At 52.1% G+C, this 15,804-nt stretch overlaps 1 protein-coding gene across 1 annotated transcript; it reads right to left on the bottom strand.

The window, feature by feature from the left end:
- Positions 1–391: 391 nt before the first annotated feature.
- Positions 392–14,042, bottom strand: GFI1 (growth factor independent 1 transcriptional repressor). The gene is made up of 6 exons (XM_063697018.1): positions 11,321–14,042; positions 10,812–10,994; positions 8,535–9,022; positions 8,257–8,394; positions 6,509–6,674; positions 392–4,127 (listed from the first exon to the last, which is right to left on the bottom strand). The coding sequence occupies exons 1-6, from the start codon at positions 11,433–11,435 to the stop codon at positions 3,949–3,951; spliced, it is 1,269 nt and encodes a 422-aa protein (XP_063553088.1). The 5' UTR covers positions 11,436–14,042; the 3' UTR covers positions 392–3,948.
- Positions 14,043–15,804: the final 1,762 nt, after the last annotated feature.

Genomic DNA, 15,804 nt, shown 5'->3' with positions numbered 1-15,804 from the left:
TGATAACATTAAACTTCAGAAAAGACTTTTTCTCAATGATTGATAAGATTCCCAATAAAATACTAAGATTTCAATAAAATTTGGTCATAAAATTGTCCAAATTCTCATTGTGAAATATCTGTTTTGAGTATGTGTCCATATAATAAAAGAGCTATCTAGACAAAAATTATAAAATATAAATATACGCACATGTGCCTAAAGACTAGAAAGGAACAAACTAGAAAGGAACGCATACAAAAAGAACATAAGCTTTTAAGCTAGAAGGATTTAGGGTGCGATTTCTTTAACTTTTTAATTTTTAAAATCTGACTTAATGAATGGGAAAAGGGGGTTAAAATAAACGTATTATATACTTCCTAAAAAGCTTTTTCTGTAGAAATAATAATGGCAACACAGATTTAAACAAACAGTGCTCTAGAAATGCCCAGTAAAAAATAGTGAAGTCCTTTCAGGTTTTCCTCTGAGTTCATTTCTTTCTGTGAAATGATCAGGTTGAACAAACAGGCACACAACAAAGTGACTTGGGTCAAATCACTATCACCACCCAGTTTTCAAGGGCAATGGCAGTCAAGAAGTCGCCGGGGAGTGATACTCTTCTATCCCTTTAATTAGGGCGGGGCTTTTAAAACTCAATTGTTCCATTCGTGTCTCAAATCAATCAGATGAAATTCACCTTTTACATGGCCTGAATCCTGATAGCTCAGCACACTTGATAGGTAATTTAATCACGTCTGGTGTAGATGAACGCAAACTCAAATTAGCTGCTGAAAGAGCTGGTCTTCTCAGAGATAGCTGTGCTTTTCCACTTTTATGCAAGAGCTGAGCTTCACCAACTGGCTAGCTGGAGGTGTTATTAAAAATTTAGTGAAAGAAACAAAGGTGTGCTCTGGTGTCTCTTGTTACCCTTTCTACTGTTACTCCAGCAGACAAAAGGCATACAGCCTGCCTCATGAATAATGTGACATGGAATATTCACAATCTATTTTTAATGGAGTCAAGTAATAACACTAAGAGAGATATTTGCAATCTTCAAATTTCACACGGTAACAGGCACAGTAATTTGTTTTGATTCTGAACTGGGGATATCAAGATACATTTTTTACCTAAAAAAAAAAGGCATACAGTTAACATCAAAATTACAATTCCTCACTTAGAGCATAAACAGGGATAACAAAAATGGACCAAATGTTCTAAATGTCATAAGGGAAGAGCAGGACAGTACAGGCACCTAGATTTCAATCAGTTCTACTTACCCCTCAGTGCAACTTCTTTACTTTTCAAACCAGGTTGGAAATAACCAACCAGTACACAGGGTGACTTCTGTGGGAAGGATGTTTTTGTCATTTTTATTCACTGGGAGGATTGTCTCCCAGGACACTAGGAAGTGGTTCCTGGACGCTGCAACTGTTCATCATCCATCAGTTCTGAAAAACTATCTTAAACTCCATTACAGAGTAAACAAATTTAAATTCTGAATGAGAGTAAACTGACATGGAAAGACATGGTGCTGGAAATCAGGTGAGGACAGCCAAGGACTGAGATTTGGAGAGACCAGAGAAAAGCAGCATTCAAGCCCCTCTTCCCTGCCAACCTGGAGAGAAAGTCGTGTGGATTCTATTTGTTTCCCAGGCTGTCAAGCAATCTCTCTTCCCTTTGTGCTGTAGAGCAGAGCCAGGCCCTACGATGAAGCAGGAGCTTATTTTCTGTTTATTCACTTAACATCTCAGTAAATATTTATTAATCTCCTACTGTGTGCCAGGCACTATTCTGGGAACTGAGGATTCAACAATGAATAAATAAAGCTTCGTAAGACATTGTCCTCACTGCTATATCTCCACCCCCTAGAAGAGTGCCCAGCACATACTGGGTGCTCAATTATATGTGTGAGTTCAATTTGAGTTGGAAATGGGCAATCTGCTGGTTCTCACCATGGGGCATGCATACCCTGAATGTCTGGCTGGGAGGTGTTAAAGCACTAGTAGTAGGGATTTTGGCCAGGATTTTATTCTGGTTTCATTCTCTTAAAGGATTGACTTATGCAAAAAACTCCCACAGGTGGGACAGAACCAGAAATAACCCAGATCCTCACGGGCCTTTAGATTTGTGACTTGCATTAGGGGAGGCAGCTAACCAATCTCACACTTTTTTTCCTTTCCAGTCTCCACAGAATCAAAGCAGTCAGGGTTGGACAGGAATGACAGAGCTGTCTCCGTATTACTTGATCAAGGAAACCAGTATCGGGGAAGTCAAAAGATTTACACAAGTCACATGATGTGTTGGTGACAGAGCTGTGACTAAAACTAAAACCTAGACCTAAGACCTGTGATTTCTTTATTCATCTGGGAGCCTTCAGGCCCCTAAAAAAATATGTTGACATTTTCAGAGGAAAAAGCTTACTTACATGCCTGTGGAACCATCAGGGGCTCTACAAGGTAATAGCTTAGTTTTGTACACCTCCTAGTTTTTCTCTTATGAAAGAAGATGAAAGAAGTATCTCTGAGGTGTAGCAGCAAAGGAGAAAGTATATGGAAACCCGAGCAATCGGATTTTACTCTTCTGGATATTAGCTTGTGTGCTTCACTTTTATACTCCATTGCAGTTTCCTTCAGTGCCAGCTTTCCCTCTACAGACTAAAACAAAGGTCTTCCCCAAATTCCCTGCCTAAAGGAAAGGCAATCTTTAATACTCTTAATACTTTATTAACTTAAAACATCACTCTAATAAATATGTATTAACAAACATAATGCTTACCAGAAGATCTAAAAACATTTACCAACCTCATCAAAGTGAAAATACCACCTTTCCCCCCTCTATGGTACACATTGGAGGGTCAAAGAGTTGAAGACAGAGCCTTCCTTCCCACATGCCTGCTAGCTCAGAAATCTTTAAAATATCAGCTTAACAATAAAAAACTGAATATACACACATATCTTTGAAGTAACTGTTCAGCTTTTTGTTTACACCTGATAAAATCCAAAAGGGTCAAAAGGGAAGGTTTACAATTCTGTGCTGTCTTCTCAGAATTCCCTCCAAGAGTAAGAACAGACCCAGCCACTTGGAGGTGCAACCGTTAGCTTTTGAGGAGCAGTCAGGGATTGTGACTTCAGTCTCTCTTCCCCAATACCTAGCATGGTGCCTGGTACCTTGGTAGCCGGTGATCCATGAACATTTGCTGAGTGAATGAATGACATCTTGTCCACAGGCATTGCTTGTGCTTTTACCTCCAGTGATGAGGCTTTCACAGGCCTACTGAAGGCAGGACCTCTAATCCCCTCTCATTACCAACTTCTCTTCTGCTCCTTCTTGGGGGTAGCCTCGATGGTGCATCTCATGACTTCAAAGTACTAAATTCCTTCCCCAAGTCAGTTTCTGAATCAGTTTTTGAGGAGGAGAAATGATTCCTCCAAGATTTATAGGCAGCACCCAAAAGAAAGGAGTCAACAGACCCCCCAGAAGGAAAAAAATAAAAGTTAACACTCACTCTTCTTTCTAGATAAAAATATTAGCATTTGTCCACCTTGTAAACGGTGATTCCTCCTCTTCCACACAAATATCTGGGGTAGGTCAAGAGGGGGAGGGAAGAAACCTGAAGGGCATTCCTGTCTGTAGATTAGGGCTGGAAATGGGAAGGACTGTGGGGTCTAAGATTTATTCTGGTCCCCATTTGACTTTGCCTTTGTCTTCAGGTGTAGAGGAGCCTATTTGTGTCTGAAGCCTAGAGAGTCACTTGGTTCTCACTCTCGGCTGCACTTTGAAAAGGTACCTCATCTCTTCTGGCAGCTCCAGGAGGTAAGGCAAAGGAGGAGCAACCTGGTAGGATCTGCAGACTGGACCTGGGGTCTGGAAAGTCAGAAGGGAGTGGAGGCAAGCAGGGAGCAGAGTGGTGGCAAGCAGGGAGGCTGCCCTCTGTAGTGTTGTGTAGCTGCTGCTTGCAGCCAGCCAGGGTGCTCATTTGAGCCCGTGCTGCGTCTCCCGGTGCCTTCGGAGGTCCACCTTCCTCTGGAAACCCTTCCCACAGAGGTCGCAGCCGAAGGGCTTGAAGCCTGTGTGTTTGCGGCTGTGGGTGATGAGGTTGGAGCTCTGGCTGAATGCCTTGCCGCACACCTGGCACTTGTGAGGCTTCTCACCTGTGGGGATGGGAGGGGGAGGGGAGAAAGTATGAGTCTATCATAAAGCTAGAGGGGACCCACTGTGACCCACATGCTCTTGGCAGCAGCTGGTTGCACCACAGTCTAAGGCCTTCAAGCAACTTGGAGGGTGACGTGTTGCAACCTGAACTGACTCCCGGCCTGCAATGCGAGTCCCTGGAAGCACCATGGGTGCACCAGGTGAAAGGGAGACTTTCTGAAGGGGGGTTCCCAGCCAAAGGCCTCAAACGGTTTCCTGCTAAACGGAAACAGAGCAAAGGCCACGTGCCCTCCCCAGCTGAATCTACCCCGGGAGGACTCCCCTGACTTTATAAGCCATGAACACTCAGAGCAGATGTTCAACAGGAAGGGGAGGGGGAAGCTGTCCTAAAACCGTGTGACTCCGTTCTAATTCAGAGGAAGTTTTCAAATCTGAATTTCCAAGTGGGTGTTAGTTTGTATGGATCAGTGAGCCTGTCTTCTTTCTTGTTCTTGAAGGACAGCAGATTATATCTGAAAAAACATCTTAACATGGACTTTCTTTCTTTCTTTATTTCTCTCTCTCTCTCTTTCTTTCTAAGTTTCAGGGTACATGTGCAGGATACGTTTTTCAATATCTTATCTTAAAAATCCACATTTGGGCCACAAAGGATTAAGGCAGCTGATACTTTTCTGTCTTGATTTTTCCTTAATTTTATGAGGTTAATCACATGATTCTTTATATACCAGCAATTCTTCACCACAAATTAATAAATAAGAGAACACAAGAAGGTTTTGTCTTGTTCCCCATCTCATGTGTTGTTGGGTAAATGGCATGAATTTCCAACAGCCCAGCATGGCATTATAGTCAGGGCTCAGCCTTGGAAAAAATATAAAATAGATGAAGTTTGTTTTTGAGGAACCCTCTGTCCTCCTTGCTAAAAACTCTTTTCTGTTTTCATGCTTCAGATTTCCTTGATAAGAAACCACCCATCAAAATGTATTCTATCCCTTTAGGGTCAAACAAATCTGAGAAAACAAATTCTAGGTATAACGTAAATGTTTGATAAGGGCTTAATGTTTTATTCAGTCAAGATCCTAGTTGCATTTTGATAAGTGTCCTGAATACCTTACTTATAAGGAGTGAATTACATGGAAATTTCAGGTAAGAGGGAATGATTAAAGTAGAATACTTTTCTGGGTTTTCAATGGAAATATATACATTACCCAAGTATATTTATAAACATCAAGGGTGGGTGTTTAGAATACACTGTGATTTGTTCTAAATCATATTCATATTCTGCAATAAAATTTTCAGAAATTCTGGGTCTCATGTAAATGTCTTTTGACTATTAGAGTGTTCTTGGCATTAAAACTCCCACCCGCACATAAAGTGTTAGACAAACAGTCCAGGATTAAAAGCCAGAGCATTACATGGCTACATTATTCATTCAGTCTTACTTCTGATAAATCATTCACTCTTTCTGAGTTTCAGGATGGTAAGAGCAGCTCCTTCTACTTTCTTGAGTGGCAATAAGAATCAAATGAAATGATAGATTTGAAAGTACTTTGTAAATTATAAAGCATTATAATAGGTAAGGAATTATCATTATTATGGCATTAACTTGCAGATATTTTGAAAAGGGCAATAAGTGACCAGAAGCTTTCTGTGTCTACCAACCTCATGACTCTGAACATAAAAATACAATAAACAGTGGTCAAGAGTGAACATTTGAGAGTTCAGACCTGAATTTGAGCTCTGGCCCTGTCATTTGCTAGCAGTGTGACCCTGGGCAGATTACCTAGCCTCATTTTTTTCATCTCTAAAATGGGGAGAAGGAGTAGTCGCTACCTCTCAGAGTTGTTGTGAGCATAAAATGAAATAATGCATTTAAAAAAATGCTTAGCAGAGAATTTAATCATATTTGCCATTATTTGTTCCTCTTCAATCAGAATAAGCTCTCAGACTCCTGAAAATGCAGCCGGAGAGGCCACACGAGTCCCTCCCACAAAAGGCCAGGTGGTTAGGGAAAGTCCTCAATCTCTAGGTAAGCTTTAGAGCAACTCTCTAAGAGGACCCTGGAGCTTCATATTTCACCCAGAGCAGGCAGCAGTGGAAGCAGCTGCTAACCTAAAGGAAAATGTTCTTTCCAAGTATAGAGTACCTGTGAGCTGACCTGCTGAGTGGCCTTTCAGACACAACCCCAAATCAAGGTGGCTCTGGGGAGAATTATGCCTGTAAATGAACCGAAGAACCCACCCCTTTGTTTTCTTTAACACAGAGCAGAGAATAACTCCATCAGAAAGGCCTCATCCACCACTCACTGGGGCCAGAAATCAGAGAAGATGAGTAATGTTGGCCTCAGGGTGTTTCCTACAAGCCAAGGGCCTTTTTAGCTCACCAGTGTGGATGAAAGTGTGTTTCTTCATGTCTGACTTCTGGTGGAACCTCTTGCCACAGTACTGACAGGGGTAGGGCCGAGTGTCTGAGTGGATAAGCAGGTGTGTGGACAGTGTGGATGACCTCTTGAAGCTCTTCCCACAGATCTTACAGTCAAAGCTCCGTTCCTGCAGAGAGAGAGAGAGAGAGAGAGAGAGAGAGAGAGAGATGCAGCACTCCTACTGCAGTCAACTAGACTGCTGCTCTCCTCACCCCTCAGCTGACCCTAAAATCCCTTGAACACTTTTTCTTTCTTTTTTTGAGACAGTCTCCTCTGTCGCCCAGGCTTGAGTGCAGTGGAACGATCTCAGTTCACTGCACCCTCCACCTCCCAGGTTCAAGCAATTCTCGTGTCTCAGCCTCCCAAATAGCAGGGACTACAGGCACACGCCATCACACCTGACTAATTTTTGTATTTTTAGTAGAGATGGGGTTTCACCATGTTGGTCAGGCTGGTCTCAAACACCTGGCCTCAAGTGATTCGCCCACCTTGGCCTCCCAAAGTATTGGGATTACAGGCGTGAGCCACTGTGCCTGGCCCTTCAACACTTTTTCTACCAAAACATTCTTCACCCACAACCTTCCACACCCCATGGCAAATACATATCCACACCCTGCTTTTTTTGACACCCATTAGCACACACTTCTCCACCCTCCTCAACAGGAGGCTTAGACCTCAGTCACTTGAGATGCCACCTCCCCCCAGCCAGTGTGGGTGCTGGGGGAGATGGGCTGATACTCTTTTTAGCCTTCGTAAGTAGGCATTCTCCTGAGATAGCTATTGGTATATTTACTTGCTCATCTATTCTCCATCTCTCAGCTAAACTATAATCTTCATGTGGGCATGCTGTCAAGGACCTGATGTGTTATAAGATTCTTAAGTACTTGGCACCTGGAAGTTAGCCAACAAATATTTATTAATGAATGAATAAATAAATAGCGGGGGTGGGGCATGGTGGCTCACGCCTGTAATCCCAGCACTTTGGGAGGCCCAGGCTGGTGGATCACTTGAGGCCAGGAGTTCGTGACGAGCCTGGCTAACGTGGCGAAATCCCGTCTCTACTAAGAACACAAAAATTAGCTGTGCTGTAGTGGCACGCGCCTGTAATCCCAGCTACTTAGGAGGCTGAGGCACGAGAATCACTTTAACCTGGCAGGGGGAGGTTGCAGTGAGCTGAGATTGTGCAACTGCCCTCCAGCCTGGGCAACAGAGCCAGACTCTGAAAGAAAAGAAAAGAAAAGAAAGGAAGGAAGGAAAGAATGAATAGCGGGGTGAATATGCTACTAGATGCTCTAAATGAGCTGAGATTCCCGCCTTTTCAGTCGAGAGGGGTCAATGCAAATTAAGTGACAACCATTTGGTGAAAAGAATAGGCACAAAGAAACAGAGCTAGTAAGTCTGATATATCAGCAGCACGAATCAGTGCATACAAACCTACCTCAAGCCCAAAGTAACAATGAGGATCACACTCTCGAGGCTCACAGTGGTGTGACACCAAAATCTAGGGCTGCCTCAAGGCCTGAGCCAGCCACAATCCTCCTTTCCCTACACACCTGCACCAGGGCAAGGGGACGCAGCGGAGGGCTTGGGGGAGGAAACTGGGGCAAGTCGAGGAGAAAACTTCCAGGCAGAGAGTGGCTGGTGCTGCACCGAGGAGATGCAGAAGATCCCCGAGCAGGGCCGCGCGCGGCGGTGCGCCCCGCGCTTACCTGCGAGTGCACGGCTTTGTGCTGCTCCAGGCTCACCGCGTGCCCGAAGGTCTTGCCGCACATCTCGCAGGCAAAGGGTCTGGTACCGCTGTGGGACCTGCGCACGTGCACCTCGAGCCCGTGCGGCGTGGAGAACACCTAAGGCGGGTGGGGCCAGAGAGAAGGCCGCTGAGAGGGGCCAGAGAGAAGGCCGCTGAGAGGGGCCGCGGGGCGCAGGCGAGGCGCGGGTAGGGGAAGCGGGTGCACGGCAGGCGAGGTGGTGAGCTCTGGAGCCTCACCTTGCTGCACTTGATGCACTTGTAGGAGCCGCCGCCCAGCAGCAGGCGGGTGCACAGCAGCTCCGACTCCACCTTGACGCCAGCGCCCTTGTCTGCGTGCAGCCCGTGGCCACGCTCGGGGTACAGCAAGCCCGCCGCTGCCGTGGGCCTCTCATACAGCCCGGCTGCCGCAGACCCGAAGTCGCCGTAGAGCCCTAGGCCAGGGCCAGCGGTGGCACCGGCCCCTGCGCTGCAGCTCCCTGGCGCCCCGGCCCCCGCGCCGCCGGCAGCCCGCTTCGGGCCGTACAGCGCGGCCGGGTGGCCCGGCTCCGGGGCGGGTTCACAGAAGAGGCCCAGGCCAGCGCCGCGCTCCAGGGCCCCACACGGTCGGTAGCTCTGCACCAGGTGCCGCAGGTCTGAACCCGCCAGGCCGCTCCATGAGTACGGTTTGAAAGGCAGGGGGAAGGGCTGGGCTTCGTCCAGCGATGGGCACATTGACTTCTCCGAGGCTGTGGAGGCACAAGGGGAGCGTCCGGTCAGGCTTCAGACGGCAGAGCGGAGGCCGCCGGGCTGCGGCTGCGGGCGTGGCGTGTTCGCGGACCGCGGGGCACCCAGCGCTTGTAGAACACTGCGTGCGCCAGGTGCCAGGCTCGCCCCAGGGTAAAACGTGGCCCGGGCCCTGGGGCCTCGCAGGCCACTATAGGAGGCAGAACAGCAAACAGATCATTGAAAAGACCTCGGGAGAGGAGGTCGTAAATTCTGTGCGAGTGCAGCGGAGGCGCTCGGCGTTCCGAGGATCTTTTCTGGCTGGACCCGCGCACCTGGAGATCCTACAGGGAAGGGCGCATCTATAAATGCCCGGAGTTGAGCTGTTAGGAAGGAGAAGGCGGCGGCCGTTCGGCCCCTCACAGCACTCAGGGGCGGAAGGGTCCAGCCACCAGCGCAGGCACTCTCCCAGCCCTTACATGTTCCCACTCAATTATTTTTCTTCCCAGAATCCACGAGGAAGGAGAGAGAAGGTCCATAAATGCGGCCCCGAACTACCCGAAAGGCTGGTATCTGAATAAATCCGAAGGTATTAAGATTTCACGAAGTTAAGTGCCCAGTGTACGTAGCAAAGGAGCAGCAGGAAAGGGGCTTTTGGGCTTAAATTGACAGCCAAATACTCCCCATTCCTGTTACAGTTTGATGGAGGCGGGGAACCTGAATTTCTCAGAGAATAACTATAACTCATAAGGTTTAGCCACCACCTGCAAGGAGACAGCTCTGAATTCTCGGCCTGCTACGCCCCCACCCACGTGAATTTTGCTAAAACTAGTGACCCCAACGCATGTGAGTGCATACGGCATTTACAAATGTGTGTGTGTGTGTGCGCGCACACACACACACACACACTCCAGTTCAGACTGGCCACTTCAGTGAGAGGCTGTACCCGGAGTTTCGTTCGGAGGGGTTCGGGGCGCGCCCAATCCTTGTCTGGCCACTTGACGCCCTGGCAGGAAGAATCCTCCCGCCGCCGGCTCCCAGACACACTTGCTGGAGCTATGGTTTTCGCCAAGTCAACTCACTGATTGTGGGACGGGTGGTGGTATCTTCTAAAACTAGCAAACATATTCTGGATATAACCGGCCCTTGACAGAATCCGGCTGGTCTGCTCATTCCTTCCCGCGGCCGGGACTCGAGACGCCCCCACCCAACGTGTGGTCACTTAGTTTGCCTGAAGCAGGATTGCTCGCTGGAAATGAAACCCAGAGAGCAGGCCCCTGAGGCTTGGTTAACCCGGCAAAACGAAAAATGAAACAGGCCCCCAATCTGCGCCTGTGAAGACCAAGCCGCGGGCTGAGATTTTCGTCCTGCCCCCTCCCTGCCGCCCAGCGCCTAGCTCCTCTGCCTGGCCCGTTCTGCCCTGTTCTCTGTTTGAGGTTTGGGGGTCTAGATTGCAGGATCCTAGCACTTTATAAAACAATCAGGTCTGGTCAGAAAATGAAAGGTCAGCGTTGCTGCCAGTCGAAACGACTGGTCTGTTTTCCGTCACCGGCCAGCTCCGCGCAAACGAATCTAAGCGACAAGCAGCTAGGGTCCTGCCGCCTGGGATCCTGGAGGCAGCAGCCCCAGCGGGCAAGCTGTCCAAGTCCCAGAGAAGCCGGATGCCTCCTTCCCCTACGAATCAGCTCCCTTCTCCCGGAAAGGCTCTCCAACTCCCCGTTAGCATTTCTACGCCCAAGGTCGCGCCAATTCCCCCCCAGCACTGCCAGGTCCCTGCAGCTCCCGCCCAAGAGGTTCCCAGTGGCTTCCTACCTGGAGACGCGGAGGGTGACGGGGGCCTCCAGAAGTCCTCAAACTCCGAGCTCCGTTCGCAGACGCTGCCTTCGCAGCTGTCTGGGGATGCGGAGGCTCTGTCTGGGGCTTCGGTCAGCTGCGATTCGGGGGACAAACGGTCCCGGGGCTCCGCCTTCGCCCCGCCTGCATTTGAAGTGCTGTCTGCAAAGAGGAGGCAGGTGAGGGGCTCAGGCTGGGACCGGTCGAGTCTGAGGGTGCTGAAGGCTCCCCCAATCCCCCGACCAGGGCAGCCGAGCGTCTTCCCCTCTCCACCCAGACCCCGGCCGGGAACCCTCTCGGATCCGAGGGCAGGCGCAGAGAGGCCATGGCACCTAGGAGACAAACCCGGAGGAACCAGGACAGTAGGAAACAAAAACAGCAGCAAAAGGGACGTTGGGGCAGCCCCTCCCAGCTCCGGACTAATGGTGTGCCGAGGTGCAGTAGGCATCCGGGGGAGCAGCCCCGCCTGGCCCGCGCGCGCCTCGCACCTGCTCGGCTAGGCGCCGGTACATTCTCTAAACGGAGGGAATAGTCTGGTCCTGGGGAGCGCGGCTGGTGGTAGCTGTGAGCCTTCTTGCTTTTGACGAGAAATGAGCGCGGCATGGTGGTCCGGCACTTTCCCCACTGCGCCCCAAGAGTCCCTGGAGCCGCTGTCACCCACGGTCACTCCGAGGGCTTGCTCAGCCCCAGCCCGGAGGAGACCTGAGAGGGAAAGAAAATCGGGTGGAGACGTGGGTCAGTACTCTCCGGTGCGGCGGACTGGGCACCCAGGCGGAGGGAGAGCGCGGGCCAGGGAGGCGCGCAGAGGGCCCACGGGAGGAGGGGCTTGACCCTGCTGCGCCGCGCTTACCAGGTGGCACTTGGACAGGTGGCGCGAACCCGCCGTCGTTGCCGCCGCCGCCACTGACACAGCTCAGCGGTAAAACCTGTCCCGGGGCCCTGGCTCAGGCCCCTTTCCTCCTCCCTGCCCACGCCCCCCAGCTCCTCCCCTTTCCTAGCCAAGCTCGCTCCGGCAATCAAACTCCCTGGAGGGCTGTAGTTCCCATCGGGTGGGTTACCCCAACTCAGCTACTCATTGCCTGCCTGGCTGTGCTTTACGGCTGGCGAGGGAGGGCGGGGACACGCGGATCGGTTTAGGGGCCGGGGATGCCCAGTGGTCGAGGACCCGGAAGGGGCAAGGAGCCAAGACCTCCAAGAGCCAGCTACCAACTGGAGTGAAAGGACCGGGGGGAGGGGGGAACAGAACACAAGATAAAACTGTGGGGCGGCGGGAGGACAGCAGCAGAGGGATTGGGGACAGCAGAGGCCAGAGAAAGGAGGTGGGAGAGCAAAGGGACAGGAAAGTGAGGGGAACAACAGAGGACCAACCCCCGCCCCAGGAGAAACTCGCATCCGGGTGATCCCACTCGCCCCTCACTAGTGCCCCACGTAGGAGAAACTTTGGCCTTGGACTCCCGGCTGCGGCGGGCACCGGTCGAGGCTGCGGCGAGCCATCCCAGACCATGGAGATCTAACCTCGGGAATCAGGTCCCGGGAAAAAAGCACTTTCCGTTCTGCTCACCAAAAAATCTTGTCCTAGGGAGGTGGAGCCCGATCCACGAACGTTGACTGGGAAATGCTAGGTGTCCCGAGTCGGTAGTGCACCGACAATTTAGCAGACAAAAAAGACAGGACGCCAGAGCGCGCAGGCTGCACTGGCAGAGAGCGGGGGTCGGGCCCGGGCCCGGGAGGGAACTAGCTGCCCCGGGCGTCGCTCTCATTAACCCCCAATCAGTTCACCTAATACCAGGTCGAAATCTGAGCGCAGCGGGAGGGCGTGGCTGCGCCTGCCGCTAGGCTCCAGCCGGCTCCGGGGGCGGTACCCCACAGTCGAGGTGGTCTGGAGTAAACGAATCTGCCTTCCTCCCGGGGTGAAGGCGATGGTGACCGGGTTCATACGTGAGCTGCAGTACAGCAGTTCTCCGTGGCCTCGGCTGGTTCAGAAACGAGGTTGCTGGGAACTCTGGGCCGGGGCAGGACCTGCAGTCCTCCGGCTTCGCGCTGTTTCCACTGCCGGACTAGGAGCCCCTCGGCTTCCTAAGCAAGATGCAGGCCACACAGCCTACGTCTGTCCGTTGGCGCTCTCAGCTCAAACGAGTCCTACAGGCCTTGGTCCCTGTAGGGTGCAGGCCCCCTGCTCCAGATCCCCAGCCCCATTGTGTCCCCTTCTCCGGAGGAATGGGAATAGACCTGGGAGAAAAGACGCCTGGGACGTGTCGCGGGGCTCCCGCGAAGTTTCCCGCTACCCAAGCGCCAGAATGCCCCTAGGGGTGAGGGTGCCATCCGCCTCCCTCCGGGTTGGCTCCTAGGGCTAGAGCTTTGTCGCTTCCTGCACTTCTCGTCCGTACAATTAGACGCCACAAACCCCAAACCCAATTCTTTAAACAGCCACGAAACTCGGAAGAAAAGAAAAACGGAGTGGCGTTGTCCCGAGGGTCCCGCTGCAGCTTGGACCCGCGTTGGCTGGGAGCGGGACAGATGGGGGCGGGGTAACTGTCAGCGCCGGAGCTGGGTCTGGGCTGGCGCCACCAGAGACCAGGCGGACGCGGAGGCCGCCTCCCCACCCGGGCTGTAAGCCCACGCCTCTCTCGCACCCCGGCCCGCTTTGCTGGTTCCTGTGGGGAGCGACAAAGTTTGGAGGAGATAGGGGCCCGGAGGCCTGGGCCGAGCGCGTGGGAAGGCAACCCCGCGCTGCAGCTGGCGCGGGAGGTGGGGCGGCCCCTACGCGCGCTCAGGCCTCTCCTCACCGTCCGGGCCCGGGAAGGAGGGAGCCGAGGGCGCTAAGGGGGCGTCCTCCCGAGCGCAGCTGCCGCCGCCTCCCCACCAGATGTTTCCTTCCCTGGTGGATTTGGCTCCCCTGCCGAACCACCAGACCGCCTGCTGCGCGCCCCCAGCTCCAGATTTCCAGTCACACTGCGCGGGTCGCGCCCTAACCCAGCTGCCGGAGCTCTCGGGGCTCCCGCACGGCGGTCCGCAGCAGGTGGGAAACCGCCCGCGCCCTCTGATCGCCCCCGCAGTGCCAGTGCTCTGCGAGTCCCCGCGGCCGCCCCCACCAGGGCAGGAGGCGCAGAACAGGCTCGGCGGACCTACCTGCGGAGTCACGGCGCGGGCACCGCGCTAGGAGAGTTTTCAAACGGAATCTTGCTTTCGGGAGAGACCGCTCTGTCTCTCTGACTTAAAAAAAAAAAAATTCTCCTTCCGAGCTCAGCCCCCAAAACCACAAGCTTCACTTCCTGAGCGTTACTGAGTCGCTCGCATAGCCCTCCCAGACCTGCTCCCAACCCCCGTCGGGCGGCCGGGCGCGCTCCTTTGCGCAAGTGGCCAGGCGGTGGGGGGCCTGGCCTTTCCAGCCCGTCCCGCGCGCCCCTTAGTAGTCCTCCCAGTTCTCTCCCTGTGGGTCGGCAGGGGATGGGGGAAATTGGAGGTCCGGACACTTAGGCACTAGAAATGACTTGAAAGAAAATGAACTATTCTTGGCTCCAGGGAGACTTCCGCAGCGAGAGAAGCCACAGATTGAGGACACAGATTGACTGGCGAGAGAGGGGTGGGGGGCGCCCCGCTCCGAGGACCCTCCCCGCCCCTCAGGCCTCGGTCACCCGCCCCCCCCCCACCCCCGACCCCGCCGCCTCCTAGGACTGCACCACCCCCGGGTCGGGACCGTGAATCACCGGCCCGCGGTGCCGCCGGCCTGGAGCCCGGCGAGTGGCCACGGCGTCCGCAGAGCGAAACCTGCCCCGCGGCCCCGAAATAGCTTGTTGTGGAAACACTTGGGGATAAATACGCCCAACGAGGCTGAAAATACCTTGACACCCAATCCGAGAGGTTTGCTCATTTCCCTTCGGATTTAGGTAATGGTTAAATTTGGAAGAGGTGGGCGAGCGCCGAGCCCCCGGCGGAGAGGGCCCTGGCGGCGCGTCCCGCGGGCGCCCGGCGGGACCGGTGGGCGCACCCTCCCCGCGCGGAGCTCGCCGGCTCTCGACCGGGTCCGCTCAGCCTTCGACTAATTTCCGGTGGTCGGAGCTGCGAAATTAAAGGCCGCGCGGGGGCAGCGCCGGCGGCTGCTAGGCTGACTCCGCCCTGCCGGGGCAAGCCAGGGAGAGCGGGACCTCGCACGCGGGCTCTGCCACCGCCTGAGGTCATACCCAGGCACTGGGTGCTGGCGGGAGCAGTAAAGCGCCATAAAAGCACCACTTTGATGACTATTGCAAAGTAAGCCTTCTTCGCTTGGATTGTATGTTTCATGAGGGTAGGCACTGGATCTTCATCTTTATGTCCTAGGCAGGCTCTTAACAAAAGGCTGTGGACTGAGTAAATGAATGAGTGGGGTTAATTAACTAATTAATTCTATTAATAGAACAGGGGGAAAAAACTTAAAACCTAGCTCATAGATACATGAACAAATGCAGCAACCTCCAACGCTAGACTGTATGCCATGACCCATAGTGTGTGGCCTGCTGTGTATACTCAAAGCCTACACCCTTTGCTCATTGGAGTGGATGGATGTTGTAGTCATGTTACTTTTCAAAATGAATTGACTTGGATTTTGATCACAACTTCGTGCACAATAAGCCTCCAATGTCAGACACGCACAAGGAGAAGAGAGTGGTGCTCCCCAGTTCTTGCAAAATAACTACCATGTTTTAGGTTAATCTTAAATTGTTATGGGGGGGAAGCCCTTAAAGCTCTTTTTCTAGAAACAGTTTTTAAATTATTCTTATTTTGCATTGTAAATTTAAAATTTTGCAGGGAATATTTGGTTAGTATAGCAGTGCTTCGAGCATGTATTAATAAATTATACGTTTTGTTAGGCAATGACCTGTGCCCCTATTTTATGCCAGGCGCTGGGCAAATCTTGTCTGCCTAGCTGTCCTCCTTCATTTGCTCAACACATCCCTTCTTTATATATAAATGCAGAGGCAAGCAATTTTGGTCA

Source organism: Gorilla gorilla, chromosome 1 (genome assembly GCF_029281585.2).
Source record: "Gorilla gorilla gorilla isolate KB3781 chromosome 1, NHGRI_mGorGor1-v2.1_pri, whole genome shotgun sequence".
Taxonomy (NCBI): domain Eukaryota; kingdom Metazoa; phylum Chordata; class Mammalia; order Primates; family Hominidae; genus Gorilla; species Gorilla gorilla.
Note: the sequence above shows the minus strand (reverse complement) of the source record. Positions and strands in the feature narration are given on the sequence as shown.